This window comes from Manduca sexta, chromosome 2, assembly GCF_014839805.1.
Source record: "Manduca sexta isolate Smith_Timp_Sample1 chromosome 2, JHU_Msex_v1.0, whole genome shotgun sequence".
Classification (NCBI taxonomy): domain Eukaryota; kingdom Metazoa; phylum Arthropoda; class Insecta; order Lepidoptera; family Sphingidae; genus Manduca; species Manduca sexta.
Window position 1 is genome coordinate 1,161,353 of NC_051116.1, and position 21,398 is coordinate 1,182,750.

General features: G+C 35.2%; 1 protein-coding gene across 31 annotated transcripts in view; it reads right to left on the bottom strand.

The window, feature by feature from the left end:
• Window positions 1-984: 984 nt before the first annotated feature.
• LOC115450511 (MAP/microtubule affinity-regulating kinase 3) overlaps window positions 985-21,398 on the bottom strand; it is a 246,736-nt gene continuing 226,322 nt past the window's right edge. For 16 of the 31 annotated variants that reach the window (XM_037437522.1, XM_037437616.1, XM_037437534.1 and 13 more), the window contains 13 exons: window positions 20,720-20,819; window positions 18,770-18,883; window positions 17,340-17,413; window positions 16,286-16,354; window positions 15,800-15,939; window positions 14,202-14,429; window positions 12,533-12,657; window positions 12,100-12,205; window positions 4,768-4,839; window positions 3,223-3,282; window positions 1,936-2,041; window positions 1,574-1,733; window positions 985-1,122 (listed from right to left, as the gene is read on the bottom strand). In XM_037437522.1, the coding sequence (XP_037293419.1) occupies window positions 1,064-1,122; window positions 1,574-1,733; window positions 1,936-2,041; window positions 3,223-3,282; window positions 4,768-4,839; window positions 12,100-12,205; window positions 12,533-12,657; window positions 14,202-14,429; window positions 15,800-15,939; window positions 16,286-16,354; window positions 17,340-17,413; window positions 18,770-18,883; window positions 20,720-20,819 (1,413 nt within the window). In that variant the 3' untranslated portion in view covers window positions 985-1,063. Of the gene's footprint in view, window positions 1,123-1,573; window positions 1,734-1,935; window positions 2,042-3,222; window positions 3,283-4,767; window positions 4,840-5,624; window positions 9,711-12,099; window positions 12,206-12,532; window positions 12,658-14,201; window positions 14,430-15,799; window positions 15,940-16,285; window positions 16,355-17,339; window positions 17,414-18,769; window positions 18,884-20,719; window positions 20,820-21,398 lie in introns of those variants that run through there. The other 15 variants (XM_037437565.1, XM_037437574.1, XM_037437557.1 and 12 more) reach the window with 14 other exon arrangements.

Below are 21,398 nucleotides of genomic sequence, written 5' to 3' on the forward strand. Positions count from 1 at the left end.
CGCAGAGCGAACATTTTTATATAATAAAACAAACGGAAAACTCGCTTTGTACCGTGCCGAGCGGACCGGACGTGACGTCACCGCGCCGCGCACGCCGACCGGCGCAACTTATCTACACAATAACTCCATGAAACGGAACATTATCATACAAACAGGAGGCGCCTTAAAATGAGAGCGTTTCACTATTCAAAATTAACTAAACAATTATATATTTTTTTCCATCATTTAAGTTACGACAATCGCCGGTAAGATCATTGCGTCACTATCGATGTCGATGCTGAATCTCATCACTTGGCACATTGTATCATACCCTCAGTAGTCCCGACACTTATCGACGTTCGCCCCACCACCCGTCGCAGAACGATAGGGATGCGGAAAAACTTTATCGATCGACATTCAAAAATTATCGAACAAAACGGATTCGAGTGACGGTTGACATTCGATTTTTGAAAATTTCCCAGCGTCGATTGGCCAAACGACGCGTTCCATGTTCAAATTGAAATCAGTGGATCCGAAGCGTCGCCGGGGTCGAACAGCGCGTTCGCGTTCAGAAGTCGAACAGTTCCGGCGGCGGGATCGGCTCGACCGGCAGACACGCGCACGGCGACAGCGGCGGCGACGGCGACGGCTCGCGCGTGCAGCCCTGCCGCCGCAGCGCGTGCACACTCGCCGAGCAGGCGCGCAGCACGGCCGGGCGCGGCGAGCGGCGCGGCTCGTCCGCCACCTTGTCGGCGCGCAGCGACAGCGCCGAGCGCAGCTGCGCGCGCGCCGGCTCGGGCGGGCGCAGGTAGTCGCTGCGCGCGAGCGACAGCTCGGCGGGCGTGTAGGCGGCCAGGAAGTGCGCCAGCGCGCCGGAGGGCGTGCGCGCGCCGCCGTTGGCCACCAGCACCATGTCCTCGGCGGAGAGGCGCAGCGAGTCGCAGCGCGGCGGGGGCGGCGGCGGCGGCGCGGGCGGCGGGGACGCGCGCTCCGAGGACGAGGTGCCCTCGGCGGAGGGGGAGGCGCGCGGCGCGGGGGCGGGGGCGCGGCGGCGGCGGCGCCGGCGCGGGGCGTTCCCGGGCAGTCACAGCTTGAGCTCGTTGGCGATCTTCGATGCAATGTTCTTGAAACCGATGCTCGTGCCTGTAAGAGATCAAACGTGTTAACAACGTGGCAATGCTGAGGCCAATTGTACGGCTTCGCTCATTATACTTTATGCTGATAACTTTTCTGCACAACAAACATTTCTATCAATTCGTATGAGAGCGACATCCTGCTATGACGTGCATTAATAAGCATTTCTAGGCCATCGATAATCATCTTTAACCAACGCGATAATTTACTTCTATCGAACGTTTCAGATACATGTGTGTTCAATACCAAACGCCAACCCGAACAATCTTCTTGCATCAGAGTAATAAACTCTGAACTGATTTTTACAACTACAAGTTTATTTCCATTATATCTCGACACCCACAGCACCATACACCACTGCTCCAGCGAGCCACCTAATATCAACATTACATACAATCAAACGAACTAGCGCGTCCTGATGACACTTAGTATCTCAAGTGTACTGAGTGACGTAACTCACCGGATATCCGTTTGAACCGCACGCCGTTGAGCGAGAGGCGCGGCAGCTTGCACACCTCGATCTCCCACTGCACGAGCGAGTCCGCGTTCGGGTCCCCGTGCACGCACAGCAGCAGGAAGCGCTCGCGCTGCTCGTAATCGCAGTTATTCGCGTCTAGCACCTGAAAAAAAAAACATAAAAATAGTGATTGAATTCAAATTGGTACTCACTCTAAGATTGAAAAAAAAAATGGTACCATTAATATTGAAAAAAAAAAAAAAATGTATATAAGATCAATTTTTCAATCAATTATTAATGCAGAATTCTCATTCTTTTTGGGATTTGCAAAAATGAAATGTAAAAACAATTATATGTTAACCCACCTTACGAATCTCAGCCATGATCTCATTAGGATCTCTGGAGGAGGTGGTCTTCATACTCCACGTGAACCGAAGAACACGCGGCTTCACTTGCTCCTCGTTGCCTTGCCTGCAAAAGCACAGCCAATCCATATTTTAACACAACTCTGTAAAAAAAAAACTCTACTTTTAATTACAAAATTTAAATTTCGAAATCAACTCTTTTAAACTACAAAATCTTACATAACTTTAAATTTCAAAACCTTAAAGCGATCGCTATTCGAATATCGTACACTTTATGATTGATGTTTTATTCATATTTTAATTATAAGTTATTAATACATAATTTGAAAAATCATATTTTGATCACTCAAATCCTAAAACTAACTTTATATTAATTCATCGTGTAAAAGTTACGTAATTTTAAAAAGGAACAATTTAAAATTTGATCTTTTGTTACAAAATTTAACTTGTGTGTGACGTATTGCGTTACTAGTTTTTTTTGTCTTAAATACGACTTGAAACTTTACATCCGTTTTCTTACCTTTTCTTTCCTAAAACCTTACGAACTATAGTAAATCAAAATTCAATTCCGTATACCCTACATTTTTTTTCTTTTTTACATTGAACACCTTCATGCCACACCTTTGTTAGTGTCGAAAATGTGAAAATTAATATAAAGTCAAAATTTTCATGAGTTTTGAAAATAATGCTGATTAAATCGCAAGCAATTAATACTCGATTATTTGAATAAGGATGTACACTCTTCATCGGAAGTTGTCGATAAAAAATACTAAATTATTTGCTAAAACTATTTAAAAATGTGTCTATAACGTATGCGTTATAAATGCCAAGTGATTATAAAAAAAATACCTAAATTAAGACAGAAAGTAAACATTTTGTAAAAAAGTAAATCAAATAATCGAGTAAAACGCTTTTTGTTAGTATTGCAAAACTCCGAATTAGTATTTTAAAAAATGTAAATGTGTTATGCACTCTATGCTTTGCCATAGACATCACTAGTGAGACTCGACAATGCCGGACCAGAGACAAGACACACAACGAAAACAAGAAATTTCTACTCGAATTTACAATCGTATTCACCTTGAATCACCAGTTTTCTTACATCAAAGGTAATTACGAATGTGACAATTGAAATTAGTTTTTTTATACTCAAACTACGGTTGCAAACTAGTTAAGAAAAAGACAAGATTTTAGTTTTTATAAAAGAGATGCAAAGTTTTTAGAACATTCTAGATTTAATAGAAAAAAAAAACAACATATATGGTATAATGAACGAGCGATAATTACCCAAGCATGGCTTGTGGACTAGCGCCTACTGCATGCTTCGGGGTGGTACCGTCCAATGGCCTAAAAACAGAAAAACATAAAACTAACACTAAACACTAGGGACACTAGCGGGAGAACGAATCGACACCTTTTTTTTTTGAGTTTCGTAACACGCTGAAACTATACAATTGATCGATATCAAAATAAGTCTTTTTATAGACTGTTAGACATCGCTTTTTTTAATTTTTTCATGTTTTTTCATATCGTTGCTACGCAAAAAAATATTTTACCATTTTTTTTTACTGTGCCGATATGTTAAAAAAAATCCAAATTAGTTTTAGTTCAGCTTGTTACAAAAATCATTAAGACGCGTAACAAAAGTGCGACAAATGGGTATATAGAAAACTATAAAGCACACGACACACAAAAGCAAGCGCACACTGAATAGCTATAATACTACGTGTAGACATGCCTTACTTTTCTTTTTCATTTTCCGCAACTTACCTGGATTTTGCCGTGTGTTAATTAAAAAAACACCCTAATGTTTTTGGCAACAGTTTAAAGTTTTGGATATATTAGTAAAAGAAAGCCTATATTTTCACTCTGTTAATTTACGAAACAAATATTAGTTAACGTTGTTAATTTGAAAAAAAAAACGTAATCCATCCAATTTTGTACCTGTTACGATAGAAAACAATTCAAGAAATAATCTTTTTGCAAATCTATAGTCACCAAATACTGGAACATATAATTTTGTAATTTCGAATGTCTGTAATAAGTTGGCGAAAAGGTCTCAAAAGTAGGTGTCTTAAAATCATACTTTTCTCTTCAATTGTAAATATTAATATAAAAAAACACATTATTACATGTATAACCAATTTTTACATGTTTCTTAAATATGTAAAATCCAGAAAATGTCAATACAGGTGAAAAGTCATGCTATTTTTAAATTACAGACGAATAAATGTCAACATGCTGTTAAATGCTATATAAATATCAGTAAAAATATTTGTTTGCATGCTAGGGTTTCTTTTCTGCAAAAATAGTACAAATCGGTTGGACTACTCGGGATCAGTACACTCACACACAATTTAATAAGATTCAACCAAAAACGAACGGTGCGCGGCTGTTGTTGGAGAGACAAAACTATGAGAAACAATAATACATCTTATTCTTACCCCAAAAATATATTTTTCTAAATAAAATTTTTTTTTATGAAAACATTTCTAGGAATCCAATATTTCAAAGTAAACAGTCGTTATCAATTTAAAATTTTAATTCAAGATAAAATAGGCTGAATGGTAGACTGGCCATATGTAAATGATATAATACTTTAGATCGAAAGTATATTTCTTAACTATTTTTTATTAAAATAAGATTGTAACGGATAAATTTTTTTCAAATTACAATACTGTTATCAAAGTGTTTTTATTATGTATGCCATATTTTTTTTTATCTCACCAACCAACCGAACCGTCTTACCGTTCGAAAATCACCAATACGTTGTCAATAAAAGAAAAAAAAACTTAAAAAAACAGGGGGGCTGTGCGCAGACCGCGGCCCTACCTCCTTTGTATGTCCAGAGAGGAAAATATGCGCGGTTTCTGTCGCCCGGTTGAATCGCCCAACACGGACAAACTGGCAAGGAAATACTCACCAAGTTAATTGTTTTTTTCTCTTTTTTTTTTCATTTTTTTTCAAAGAAAAATAGGGTAATATACTCTACTAATACATTACAAAAAATTACTTGTTGAAATGATGTGATAACGTCGATATATTTGTCTGGAAAAATTCAGGTAGTGTGGTGAATATGTCATACTAATCCTATTTGTCCATTATTTAGACATAAAGAATAAGTACCATGACATGGACCTATTTTATAATTTATGGTGAGAATTATGGAAATGAAGGTGTTAAGTTCATTTAAAAATACATTAATACATATAATAAATGGAGTATTTAAGTGATTCGTGTATATCAATTAATACATTTTTACTTTTTATTGAGACTCATATTTGAGATACGATGTTTTTACGGACTATGATTTTGTATTTTATTTATATGTTATATAAATATAAGACTTTATAATTTATTTTATATGCTAAATAAACTAGGACAATGCCTAAGTGTAAATACTAATAATCTAAAAATACTACTTATATAACACTATGCTATAACATCGATTTACAAAACAACTACTTCGAAGACCTAACACTTGCAAATTGTTGCGACATGACTTTCATATGTAAAAATCAAAATAAAAAAAAACCTAATGGGAGCACAGTGTAAAGAGACTATTGTAATAAAATAAAACCTACTTATTTTTTTTTACTTTTTAATCAGACAATATCGACAATTCGTCCCGCTATTTTGTTTTTATTTGTAAAAGGGTAAAATAAAATGATGAGAAATAAAACAACATGTTGTTATTGAAAAAAACTGATTATTTTGGAGAAGCGCAACACATTCATTCGCGTATCGTAGAAACCAACAATACCTTGACATAATACCGATAACTATGAGTACAGAGACGTACATATATAGAATACAAACATACGCAGAACCTGTAAAATGCATTTTGTAGCAACGAATAACTTTTGAAAACGAAAAAACAAACAAATTAAACAAAATCATGTAAATGCAGAAAATAAAAGTAAAAAAAAAATGTGATTTTTTTCCAAACATAAAAACACTGATCTCATAAAAAAACATTAATCTAAACTTAACCAAGCTAGAATGTATTGCATTTTTCCTTTACACAGTTATGATTACAGATACATTGCTTAATATGTAAAGTAAAAAAAAAAATGCTCACAGGAAAATAAAAAAAAGAAAAGAAAATATTATATGCACAGATTGTGTGCGTTCATTTATATATAACATTTATTTATTTATTTTCTATGCAAACATGTCGATACTTTTGACTATGTGAAAAAATATTTTTTTCAGCATAGCATGTCATAGTACGCAGTTAGGACACAGTTCGAAAATTGTTTTGAATATTGTTCTGAGAAACATATACTCATTGACCTATGAAGTTTCGTTCCCGCGAGTCCTTGAGGACTGGGTATTCGGTCATCCACTAAAATTGCCTTTATAAGTCAAGTTTTCAACAATACAATGAATTTTATTATGTTTTAAAATAGTTGTAACGTCTGACTTCCCAGATAAAATAATATTGAAATCTTTTATTGTATACTAATTTCAAGATGAAATATTGTTTTATATATGTGTGTAATTAACTAAATCAAACAAAAAAATGTCTAAATTTAATGGACATAAGATGCCCAGAACATAGACGCATGTTTGACATACGACAGAAATCCTAACTCATTTAATATAAAGCCAGCACACACTGGCTATAAAACTGTCGCTTAGAACTTCTGACATTTTGTCCGAAAAAAATATACCTATTTATTTTTATTGTGAATGACGATTTCGCCTTCGACTACTCCAGGAGAAAAAAAAATAATCAAACGAATTTTCGAATAGTGTCCTCCAAACCATTTACATATACGACATAAATTCCAACATAATTATGTCAAAAAAAAGAAACTAATCCAAACGGACGCCTACCACAGCACCTACGTTGAAAACATAAATTTGTTCCATAAACTAATTCTTAATGACATTAAATGAGACAATACTTTAAACAAGTCGCATGTGAAATCTGTCCAAAAATTTGTCGATATACTGTCATCTCTTTCTTCTTAAACGGAAAACGAAGGAGAAAATAAGACGATATCCGGTACATTTCGACTGATACATTGCACAAAAACCATTTGATTTTAGGCCGATATGCTGCAAATGAGACTATGAATGAATAATTATAATTCTTAAAAATATAAACATAATAAGTTAATAAATGAAAATATATGCTTTTTATACAAAAAGAAGTTATACATAAAACTTTGAGTTTATATAAATTTTGATTTAATTTGTTTTTGGGCCCAATAATGCTTTCTTTTTTTTTATGAAAAATAGACTCATACTAATAATGTTCAGTTAATATGGAAATAATTTCCTGTAATAAGTATTTTTCACATGTAGATGAATTTACCGTCCAAATTACAAATAATAATCATAATAAAATGAGCGAACCGCGATATATTTATCGACAAATATATATTTTTGAAAATGACATCCGTTACAACTGTCAAACTTTATGATTTGTCGATCCTTCCAAGGTTTTATAGACGAACGATTATTAATATTAATATAGAAAAGTTAGGAAAATGATATCTAATACACGATATAATTAATCACACGCATTCAGTATATTTTTTATCGACACATCCACGCTTATACGACAAACGTACATATGTACAATATTTTAAGCTAAACGTTAATAGTAATATAAAATTATAATTGAAGACAATATTGATGATAGACTGAAAATGTACCGTTCGGTCCGAGTCAAGTGACTGAGTCTTTTGAAAAACAATTCTTTCGTTTATAATCAATCGTTTTTAATGATATTTTTTATGATCGATTTAAATATAGTATTAACGTTACTGAATTAGAAAAAGTTAATGAAAATAGAATTCTATGTATATTGAAATTAGTATTTTATCGAAATAGGTTTTTTGTTATTGGAAATATGTTTTAATGTTTTTCCTTAAAAAAACGGTTATGTTCCATATATTCATGGTTACATTAAATACATAGTAAAAAAATATTTTTTTATTTGTAACTATAGTATTTTTTGTAAATGTATTTGTCACATAGTTTGCTTCTCAAATTAAACTAGTGTACCCATTAAAAAAACGACAGAACGGTACATTCAAATAGATTTATAAAAAAAACTTGATACGCCACAGTATGCGAGGACGAAAGAATAATGGACGAAATGTCTATTGGCAGCACTGTTTTTCATAATGGTTGCCTGTTTGTTAAAGTTTGGAAAATTAGTTTTATAATTCGACATATGATCATCCTAAATTGATAGATTTATTTATTGTTAAATGGAAATTCTAGCAAAACCCTTAACAGTATAAAAAACTTGTAGTATCAAACAGATTTAGGCCAATATGACGCAATCAGAGTGAAAGCCAGTTATATAATAAAAAATATTTTTTTTTAGATGCTCATTTAAAAAACCGAAATTCCAAACTTCACACTAACTGTCCTATGAAGTTAGATCAGTATAGCAAAAAGGTATATGTTAATATTTTTCTATACTATGTTACTCATAAATATAGCTGCCGTGGCCATATGTGGTAACGTACTGAGTATTTGTACCAAAGCTAAGGGGATGGGCAGACCTCTTGACATACTAAACGATTATTTTTTAACACACTGAATCTCACTCGCGCTTCATACGTAATTATATGAAAAATTTCAAAGTGGACCATTTTGGAAAAAAGATTTCGATTTTTTTTTAGTTAGATCAGTTGTTTTTTTAATTTTAAAATTATTTACTTTTGAATGATGTGTAAAGTAATTTTATAGGGAATCGAAAAAAGTTTTTAATTTTTTCTACTAAAATATTCATTATATCTTTTCTACTCTGATAAATTCAGTTTCAGGTACTGAAACGTTTGAACATGTTGTTCGGGATAGTTTTCCATGAAATATCCACAAGTGGTCCACGTAATCGAACAAGAATCTCCCAAACTACCGTCATGTAATACAAATATACAAAATATTTCAGTCGTTAATTTTTGGGATCTGAAAACAAAAGAGTTTGTGCATTTTTTTGCGAAGTATAAGAGAAAAAAAAATACAAGAGATAAATACATACGGGAACCCTGGAATGTTCAAAATTCGTATGATAGCATTCTATAGTCTTATCATCTAATATGAAATGCGTGACGCGACGGGACTAGCACTCTGCTACGTGTTTGTCAACAAAAATATTACCATTTCGCCATCTGTACTTTACCTTATTCAGATTTTGTACGATCAATTTACTATAGTAACGCTACGCTTATAATATATTGCGATATATAAAAATATCTCGAATAAGGATGAAGAGATTTTATCGACATCGACTACAATCGAAAATTCAAATATATCGATGAACAGACTATTCATAATGTATCAAACTGCCTGATATAATTACATACTATTACATAAATATCAATAGAGATTATCGATAAAAAATATTATGTTAACGACCTACGTTCAAGTCGAAAAATCTAACATCCCATTCATATAAAATTTTACTATACCACGTAAACAGAAAGGCCGTCGCGTTTTATTACTGTAATGAATTCCAAACATTAAATTCCAATGAAATGATAGCTTAACAACGGACAGATTATTATTACCAATTGGAAAAAAGTGTAGTCTGAATATACAGTTTACTGACAAAAAAAAAATTGACTTCGAGTCTTTTGTCACTTTATTTTAAGTTTTTTTCTCAGTACACTGTATTTATGGGGACCGCCGATTCAGGCGATCACTGTCGAATACAATTATCCCTATGTTGTCTTAACGTTAAATCTTCTCTGTAAGCTGTTGTCGAGTCTTGGCAACGGCGTTCGCTTCATGGGTTCTGATTCAACCTGCGCAACAGAAAGGGGGGGTTGAGCGAGACGACCGGACGTTAGCCGAATCGCCCCCCTCTTCTGTCCTCCGGCTCATTTTTTTTTCTTCACTCACTCAATTTGCAATCCATTTTGATAATAATAAAAAAACGTCTCGCGCCGCAACACAAGATGCACAATACTATAACACTAGCTCCCTCCGTGAAATTAAAAAAAAAAAAACATCGATAAAACACGTAAGTCACGTCGCAACATTCGTTAAGGGTTGTGGATAGACTAAAAAGCGAATCGATACTGAAAAAGACACGCGTACGTCGACGTTTCGTTAGTAGAAGCGTACGGTTAGATAATAAAAAAAAACAATTAGTCGTAAACACGGGGATGCACGAAACACGCATATCGATAAAAACAATACGGTTTTATCACACTCCGTACACCTCACGAGGTCGACGAGGCAAAAACCGGCGGTACTTACGATGTATTGTAACAAAAAAAAAGAATAAACGCGTCTATCGATATCGACAAAGCACTACGTACAACACTCAAAGCGTATAGGCATTGCTTGTTTCGCCTCAGCTCACACTTTTATTTAGCCAAAAAAAAAGTAAAAAATTAAAATAAATAGCTTATTGAGTAGGGGAATACAACATGCTTTGACACTAATATCGACAAGGGGGTAACATTCAGGGTGAAAGTTTAACGCGATTCAGACCGTAGGAAACGAAAATATAATGTGCTTAGTTTTTTAACGTTTATAAAAAAGGGAGTTAGAAGGTTCTAGCAACGTGCATCCCCTGTGTTGACGCGAGATTACGAAAAAAAAATTGAAGAGCTCGGAATCTCGAGAGGGAGACAATTTCAATAAACACTAATTTCATATAAAAAATAATAAAAAAAAACATATAAATATAAACACACATAGAAAATGATCCACAGTACGAGACATTACGAGTGGGTTAATAGAGTGACCAGTTAGAGGAAAGTGTGTTTACGGTGTAACTATTATTTACAAAAATATATATTATAAATAACCATAGAAAAAAAATGTGTTGAATTTTAGAAAGCACTTTGACTTCAAAAATATATTATGTTAATAACATATTAAACATATTTTTAGATAGTAGTAGTTTTAAAAAATGTGTCCATTTATATATTGTATAGTCACGTAAAAGAATATGATAGTATTTGACCATAGAACTTTATGTCAATAATTTAGATCACTATACAGAGACAATAACTCAAAAAAATATGGTTTTTATTAATTAAAGACCGAGCCATGCAAAGAGAGGCTGAATCAGGATATGGCAGAACTATATCTATCCTTTTTCAACATACAAATGTAAGACAGAGACGCACAAATGTGTATATGTGTGAAAACAAGAGAGTCGAAAGAAAAACACAAAAAAAAAACAATATTATTGGCTGGAAAAGGTTACTTATTTTTTTTTTATAGAGAAAAAAACTAAACCACGAGTCTTTCTCCACAACCCTTTGAAAAAAAAATCATATGGCCTTATTGGTCGTAGTACATCTATAAAAATAGGCTTTTATCCTATTTATGTGGACGATGGAGTCGGGATGAGACACAAAGTGCGGAAGCTGTGCTGTTTCAACATCGAGGCGTGCCCGTGAGATGAATAAATTTAGCGATGATCCTTTTTAAACAATTTACAGAAGGCATTTTGTTATTTTTATATATGAAGTTATTAGTTTCAAGTTGAAATCGATGCTAAGTGTATATAGAAAAAAAAAGTTTTTATCTTTAAAAGTATTTTTCCTTTACCCATGTATTTTGCCATTATAACTTCATTACAAGAAACAGATAAAAAAAAAACAAAATGCCTTCATATTTTAAAAATGAATCTACCAGCAGGCTTGAAGCTTAGCAATAATGGTATGTATTATAATAATAATAAAAAATAATAATAATATACATCACCACCCTAATAATAATGTGGATAAATTAAATATTAGTCACGTTTCATGATTATTACAGTGTTAGCACATCGTTTATGTGTATTTTGAATATGGGCGGATTATAGTGATATTTGTATTGAGTTAGTGGTTAGTAAATATTTTTACGGCAGCGATAATACTTTATTTTTCTAAAAAAAATAAAGTCATTAGCCATGATTTTCAACCCTTCTTTTTGAAAAATGTGACGACATTTTGCTGTGTTATAATATCTACACTGAAACAGTCTTGCTAGAAAAATATCTTTTCTTAAAAATTTACAACTCGTTTAATTAAAAAAAAAAAAATTGTAATGTTTTTTTTCCTTTTTTTATTACGACATAAAATGTTTCAATTTAAATCATTCCTTATTTTCACAGAAAAATGTCGTCACACCTCGCATGATACACAACGATGATGGTAATGCGTTGGAGAACATTGTTCGTTGACTCACCGTTTGGAGAACCTCGACGATAGCTTGGAGAAGAACGAGGGTCGCGCCTGGTGCGGCGACCCGCCGTCGCCGTACGCGCCGCCGCCGCCGCGCGGCCGCGTCTGACCTGCGCCACGGAATACCGACGTAGTACCACTACTGATATGGCGTCATGGTAATTTAGGTTTCTGAATGCCTATTGTGACTCCTTAAAGACTATACTGACTGATATACAGTGCATTATTTTATTTCTGAATATTATACATTTGTTTCATGTATGCAGTATTTAGAGCGTGTGAAAAAAAGAAAATTACTTTGGTATTGTAGTTTATATGTACAAAGACATTATCAAGGATTTTAGCTCATAATTTTAATGCGCGGTTATATGTTAAAGACAATAATTCCGAACACTTTTTTTTTGGCGTAATATTTCAAATAAAAAACATCGACTCACCTGAGTGAAACGTGGAGCGCGACGGCACATTCCTGGGGAACACGAGCGGGTTGGGGAAGTCGCGCCGCGCCGCGCTGCCGCCTGCGCCGGCGCCGCCGCCCGCAGACACGCCGCACGTCACGCTGCTCAACATCGCAATCGTAAGCTCTTAGTCACGCTGTTGCAGTTATAATATTTTTATTTTTTGCGAATAAAAGTGTATGATGTATATTTTAAAAAAATGCCATCAAAAGGAATAACTTTTTTTAATAAAAAAAAAAAAACATATTTTAATGTTGATAAAAGTATAGACCAATACTAATGACTTCTGGAGTTTTTTTTTTTGTTGTTTAATGAGGTAAATGTGTTGATACAAAAAGTCATTCACAGGATTGTATACAGCAAAAAATATAAATAACGTCTAATCTTAAATCTTATATTAATTGAATATACATGAAATAAAAAGACAATACCAAATGTGCACTTTTTATTACAAAACATAATATAAATTTAGAAATAATATATTCCGAACGTTTTTACTATCAAATTATGAACTAAATCAAAATTAATCCCTTTACAATATGTATAAAAAAATCTCTATATAACAAATAACGATAAGAAAATCTAGTTACCAAATCATATGTCCCAAATATGTGTTGAAATATTATTTATGTAGAGGTGCAGTAGTGGTGTTTATATTCAGTCAAAACCAAACACGATATCAGTGAATATAAGGCAAAAAAAAATCTCATAATAAAATTAAAATATTAAATGCATTTAAAAAGCAAATATTTTACTGATATCATTTGGTACGACCATTAGTATAAAATAAAAAAGCAAGTGTTAGTGACATAGAGTGTTAATAAAAAAGGTCGATTAAAAAAACTACAAAAACACAGTGCAAACGTTATAAAATTAGAAAAAACAAACAATACGGTGGCACAGATTTAAAAAAAAGAACTAACAAAACGAAATTTTACCAAATCGAAAACAACGGGTGATCACTAAAGCATTTTTCAAAAAAAGAAAATCACTTGAAAAAATAACTAGCTTCAAAAAGCGAATAGCGAATGTGACGCGGCTAAAATATACAGTGGGCAACACCAGTGCTCGATGACAGCAAAAAAAAAAATGCCAATTGCGAAAAAACGAAAGCTCTAATCGTTGTGGCAAGTCGATACACGTACGGTAAATAATAATATACCATTTCCATATTTCTTGGTAATTTTTTAACTGCATCGGAATTACCAAGAAATGTAGTAATTTTTCCCTTAATAATATTGTGCAAAGTTAAAGTGATTCCCATTAGTATATTAGAGTTAGTCATCCCATAAATAGTTGCCAAATGATATCAGATTTTTAACCCATTCTGTTACCCTTAATTTTTTTAGTAACATAATATCATTTATTTACTAACAAGTCCCTTGAAAAATTACAAAAAAAATATTATACACATACTATGTAGTTAGAAGAATTAATAAAATTACTGTTCAGATTTTTTTTATTTTTTTTTTTCGACATCAATAAAACCCACTTTGTTATACGAGAGTCCAATGACTAGGGTATTGGAGCGAGTTGAAACCTTTTTCGTCCGCTATACAAGTGTTAACAGGGCCGTACGTGCATCTCCCGCCCACTCCGCCCACTCCGCCCACTGCCCCCCAAGATCTACCGCGCTGTGCATCGGTACCTGGGCCGCGGCTGAGCCAAGTCCCTTGCGGACGCGTTGTGCGGCGCCGAGTCCGCGCCGAGCGGCGGCGCACCGCTCCCGGAGGATATCGATGCGCTTTTCACGTGCGTCTTTCCGCCGGCAGTGCCGGTCGCGGCGGTCGCGCCGGTGGCGCCTGCGCAGGCGGTTCCGCCGGGACCGTTCGTCGCGCTCGCGGTCCCGTTCTTACTGTCCGGTTGTACCACCGTGCTGTCGCGCGTTTACGCATGCTGTTAGTTCTCTATTCGTATACATGCTTTTTGTTGGTCTATACACGTAAATACATAAATAGATATAGGTATATTTAGTACATACATTATTGGGGTATAAAAAGTTGTTTTCGATAGTTATTATTGGGTATAATCTCGATAAGATTTTTCATTGCATTGCAGATGCGTATTTAGTGTGCGTAATATGATGGAAACACATGTAAAAACAATGTAGGTATTGTGAATTCTGAATCATACTCATTTGTGCAATTTTTGAATTGAAAACACGCAAGATTGTGAATTATGTGTGTGTAATAAAGTCGAAATTCCTTCGTGGCTGTTTTTAACCAATGCTTAATTTATCTTCTTTCTCACCGCACAGCAAAATTGTGTCATATCTATACATACTTACGGAACAATATATAATTTCTCTGGCCTAGAAGATCAAATTAAGGTGGTAGCTCAAGGTCCATTTTCATACATTTTAAACAAGTATTGGCAAGTAAAGAATTTAAATTCACGTCTAGTTAGTGATTAGTTCTCGCAGTTGAAAGAAAAGCGTAAAATAATTAATAATCATGGATATTTCGGCCTTTAAAATTTAATATGACGAAATTTTAAAGGCAGAAATATCCATGATTATTAATTATTTTTACATTTTTCTTCAACTGCGAGAACTAATCACTAACTAGACGTGAATTTAAATTCTTTACTTGCCAATACTTGTTTAGTTACCCAGATTAAAGCCGAAACAAAATGTATGAAAATGGACCTTGAGCTACCACCTTAAGCAAAGGTTGGTGTAGAGGGATTACTAGAGTATGATCAGTGAAAGCCGCATCCAACCTGGCTGTTGCCAAGGTTTCAAATCCTTTAAAAAACTGTTCTAGATATACAAAACTCTATCGTCAACCACCTTATTGTACTAGGCCAACATAAGTGAATGTAATTAACATTTCATAATGCTTTGTACTATAATTTAACAGAGTTTATATCTCATTATTTATTATATAAATAAATATATTCCTAAAATACACTAATGAAATTGCTCAATATCACTACAATCTAACCTCGCCCCACGCAAAGTACTAGGCGATCATAAACCTACAACAGTTCGTATATCGTAGGAAAGCCGGTTAGCGATGCGCAGGACAAGAGCGGGCATGTTATAGGACGAATCTAATAATACCTATTTACATTCAAAATTAACTAAATAACAATAATTTCTATCCCAACCTCTCACAAAGTACTAGGCGCGCATAATCTTACTAGAGATACTAGCGAACGCAAAGGAGCTCACGGGGAGCGGTGCACGGGTCAATTCTATATTCGAATTAAGGATTCTATATTTGAAAATGGTCAGGGCCGTACCTGGGCGTGTCCGCGGGGGGCGACAGCTTGGGCGCCAGGTGCGGCGGCTCGTAGTGCGTGCGCCGCGGCGCGCCCGTCAGAGTGCGCGTGCGCGCCTCCGCTTTAGGCTGCGCGCTTGTGGGCCGTGACCCACTCTGCACCTGACAAGAGTCCAATACAATCACTCTAGCTAAATATAACATCTTAATGCGTGATTCACAAGTTTCAAGAAAATTTTATTTGACATTGTATTAAAAAGCTGAGGTACATAGTGCTCATTTATTTCAGAGCATAGATTACAATGTGACTTTTGTATTTGATCGGTTTATAATTCACTCAGCAGCTGTGAAGCAGGCACTCAATATATAAAATCCATAAATAAAATACAGAAGTCTGTACTTTTCAAAGTTTTTAAAATGGATTTAGACAAAAAGTATTTTTTTTAATTATTTATTTGAGTTTATACTTAATAAATATAATATAAGTATTGTAAAATGATTTCCGTACATTTTTACTCACTTGCATTTGAGCGATCCGCGCCGTGTTCTCCTTTATGGAAGCGGAGTCGATAGTGTTCTGAAATTTAAAATTTAAATTTTCTTTACAAAAAAACTACAGTTACAAATATTATAAAAAGAAAATATATTAACATAGAGATTAGCCGAAGCTAACACTATATCTAATCTGCCGTCATTCCAAACACACACACACACGCAGGCAGAAGCGGAACTAAGGTTTAAAATTTTTCTCTATCTGCATTCCGTCCCAGAACGCGAGTACGCGAGCCTATCACCACATCGAGCATAAATTCGAGACACCGGGCTGACACTGAACAAAAAATCCCATCCCTTTGCCCGCCCTGGGATCGAACCCGAGACGTCAGCACTGCAATCGTACCGATACAATTCTGCCACCGCTTACTAACAACCGCAACCAAGCCTTGTACCCCACGAGGCAATTCTTGTACACTCGGTCTCCACACTGAATGCACGCCCATGCACCAGGGGACCTTTGTCGCGGCCCTTAGCACACAGCTAATTGTGTATACCTCATGATTGTAACTACACATTGAAGCCTATGAGGGCTCGCGAACTTTTCCTGGCCTTCCCTCCTGCCATCCTAAACGGGTACCTTCTCCTTTCCCACACTTCCTTCCCTAGATATCCCCCCCATCCCCTACGTCCTTCCAGTCGCTAAGCCAGGGGATTTCAGTATCCCATTCGTAGCTTTCCCACGGTGTTGACTACGGAGTCCAATACAACAAAAAAAATAACCAAGCGTAGTAATGACTCGCACTCTGAAATAATGACCTATTTCAAAATTGTTAATTTGTGGCACTCGTCGGAAAACTATTTTTTGTATGCTTCCTTTTTATTTGAAGTTGCTATAAAATTGAGCTTATTAAAGATAGGTAAAGAATGAAACCTATAGCATGAAAAAAAAAGGGAAAAGACTAAAAGGTCGCAAACATAAATTGGTTGTTTGACGATTCCCACAAATTGGCAATTTTGGAAAGAGTCATTATTTTATTAAGAGTGCGATGTAATAAAACAACACAAACCTGTCTTTTGAAGTTTGACGTGGTGGTGGTCGCCGTGGAAGTGGTGTTGTTCGCCGCAGTCGTCGTGGTGCCCACTGGAATGTACAACGCATCATCATACACCGGCGATAATGTCATGACATCGCGTCGCTTAAATTAGGCTACCAAAAAAAAATTCATTACAATAACGGACACGCATGGTTTTGTTAATGTAATCGATTGTATTATCGATTTTGGTAGAGATTGAATCGATTTTAATATCGATGTCATAATTTACAACACTGTTATCAGGGGTAAGTATACATCGTATCCCTTTATTTTTAAATATTTATAAAGATGACGTACTGTCCCATCTAAAAAAAAAAAACGTTTTTCAAATATTAATTTTCCTTAATTTTTCCAATATGTCAACAATGATGTTTCATAACCAAAGATATATTTGGACAATACAAAGATAAGCGAAGTTCGTCGAAACATTTTCATAAAAAGCTCACAATTCAACACCCTTTACCTCGTTAGTATTATGACGTCACAACACTAACATAACATTGAAACATAGTCCTTAAAACTACAGCATTAAGGTCTACAATTATAAAAAAAACTAGTCAATGACATTGGCCCCCTATTTATTAATATTGTTAATTTTAGGGCTATGAAAGTATAATAATTTTATGTAATAACATAAATAAATTAAAGTTACTTGCATACTTAGGTAATGTATAATATGATATAATTGAAGAATTTTGTCTATTGCTAAGAAATAGTATATAATAAGATTAATTATAGCTCAGTATTATCGCGTATTGTGTCAAAAGTAATGTGTTTAATATGAAGTGTACAATAAAAAATATACATGTCTCTCATATTTCAAAATGTAAAAGTAAAAATATTTGAGTTGATTATAAAAATATTTTTTTAATAAGTCGTATAATAATAATAATGTTGTTTAATATAAATTTGTGTTGTTCAGTACAGTGGCGTAGCGTAGTTTTGGAGAGATCAGCTCGCCTCGCGCGGCACATTTAGAGTGGCGACAAAATCCAAAAGAAATCTTTTTGTTTTATTGCAGATACCGGTGATTAATACGGAAGAACGCGTGACACTTATTTCTTGAAATAACCATCTTTTTCACTCTCCCGGTGTCTCAGGACGGCAGTATGATTCCTCCCAAAACCCACGACACGCCACTGTCAGTAAATACTATGTATTTATTCGGGGTACGCGTATCTACATGGGGTAACTTGTGTCTATGTATTATTGTGTGTATAATCTGGTGGTAAGTCGAGTGGCGTTCCAATTAATAGACAAGAGATTATTATCCCTCGCCAATCGACAGTCATGTCGGCCTGTCCCAAACCGTATATACACAGACAGCTCGAGTGTGCATAGAGCAGTGTGTGCATGGGGTAGTAGGAGTGGTGTGTGTGTGTTGTGTGTGGGTGTGTGGGTACCTTGCGTGCGCAGCACCTCCGCGCCGGAGGAGGCGCGGCGCGAGGGCTGCGGGCGCGCGGAGGCGGAGATGGAGCGCTGCACGCCGCGGTGCGACGGCGAGCCGCAGCCCGCGCCTGCACCACCGACACCCTAGCACCGCGCGACCACCACACCACCACGCCCCGACCACTACCCGTCTACCCGCTACACCACGGCCCTACCGCTAACGCGTTCACTAATAAAACTCTCCGCTGTTGACGTTTCGCTTTACCCCAATATATTTTACATTTACCCCAATATATTTCAACTCTACCCCATTAATCATTGGGCCTAGTGCCACCTTAACATCAGCCGAACTCATAAATATTACACGGTATCCCATTAACAACGCATCGACAATCCCTCTACAATTCCATTAGAATTTATATTAAAAATTCATTCTAGCTGCTTTTATTTACTCTACACACTTGGCGCTTAAATTTAATTTGATTCAATAAATGACAAGCTGGATAGCAAAAACGTCATACTCACGTATACCCACATATTATTCGAGCGAGTAGTGATCGGGACGCGACACAGTGAAGCTCACAAGTCGACAATAATAATATAAAGCATAATATTACAAATAATATGTTTTATATTCATGTCGTACAAAAAATAATGTAACTGCATATCGTATGTATATTATGTGTTATCAGATTTCAAATTTGTGTTTGCGAAGGCATTTATGATATAAAAATTGTCTTTAGAAGTGAATGATGAAAATAAATTGGTATAAAATATTGCAGTTACTATGTTTTTTGTTCAACCCTAACTATTATCGTCCGCACAGAAGTTTTTAGAATACTTTCAAAGTTTATACAAAACCTCAGTACACAATCATTATAATAATAAAAACGATGTTTATTTATAGTAAGTAACTTCTGAACGGATAATAAGCAAGCCGTTGTTTTCCTTACCCCGCCATATTTCTAAAATACAATCATACATCTTTCATATACCGTCATATAAAAACGTACTAAGGACACATTATTAATTTATTTAATGAAATACTAAATTTTTACTATTGTCTACGGAAATATGGCGGACACAGCAAACCAACTGCTTTTAAACATTGGCAATAGACAAACTGACCATAGGGCATAGACTAAGGACTAATGACAACACGATGACATCCCAGTTAGAGGTAAGCTAAAGCCGCCCCAACGATAACGCCTACACGCCTAATTTAAGCATAGATAATTCCATAGTTTAAAAAGCTTCATCATTATCGACACAGAGTCGTATTCCGGGCCGGTTTGGGGGCATCAATGTCCCCCGTGGCCAACTGCGCGGGATTTCGCTTCGATATTGTCCGTAAACCAATTAATTTCAGCGATATTTTAGCGTTAAACGTAAGCATTTATATTTTTGCTTCTGCTTATTTACAGCATTTTATTATATAACTACTTAATTGTTTTGTAGAAAGAATTTTGTACAATTGCTACATATTCCTTTTGTTACTCAGAAATACGTATAATAAATCTATGTTTCTCTCCGAAATTCTTCCAAATGTCAATAAACATTGTTTAGTTTTTTGTATTCAGTAACTAGAGTACCACGTTTCATTTATTCGTGACAATAATAAATTCATAAAAATAATTTATTATAAACCCCAGGACGTAACACTAAATATACTATAGAATTACGTACTAAAACTACCCTTGTAAATTAATGGAACTATATTTTTAAAAAATATTTATTTATGTCGACTGACGGACTAATAAATCAAGACTTTGGCACCTTTGAAATAAAAAAAAATAAGGTAAAGTTTCTTAAGACTTACCCCTTGAAAAGACAATTAAATTATCAATTTACCATCAATAATCATAAAGTTCACAATGCATTGAATCCTTTTCAAACTTGCAAACGTCCAGTCAGATAAGTCCGCCAGTATAATTCAATATGTGTTGTATATATGATGTTTGTACCTGAATGAGCGTTTGTTTGTTGCGGTTGCTGTGGCTGGTTGCCGGCCGCGGCTGTCCGGAGGGACAGCGACGAACCAGACCGACTGCCGTCCGACTCCGGCTGTGACACAAACACAGCGTTGAAAATGAATGATCAATATTACTAAGTGTTATCTATACAAATTATAGGCTTTTTTATACATATACTGTCTTACTTATAAAAAAATTGCAAAGCCATGCTTAGTTAAAACAAATTTACTTGATTGGCTATAAATCAAAACCTGCCATCTTGTCTCTTAATAAGGTTTAAACTAGGAAACCGGTGATATTTTTGACAGCTATTTAAGCAATTCTTAATCAACTCTTAACGCTAAAACAAGTTTATAAGTAAGACTGATTTAATATATAAGGTATGACATGGTTCTCCCTTTCAGAGGTAAAGAAAAAATCATATCACTATTATATACCATAACGACTAGGTGGGACCAAGATCTTAGAGCGGTAGACACAAAGCAAACCGACAGAAACAGCCTATTTTATTTATGTACCTTTATATGTATAACAATATGTATGTAGCGGAACTATAAAATATCTGAATCATCTTTATTCAATAGCGGCGATAGCGTAGTTGGTTGTGGAACGGACTGCCGAGACGAATGTCCGCAGGTTCAAATCTCAAGGGCATACAACTCTGACCTTT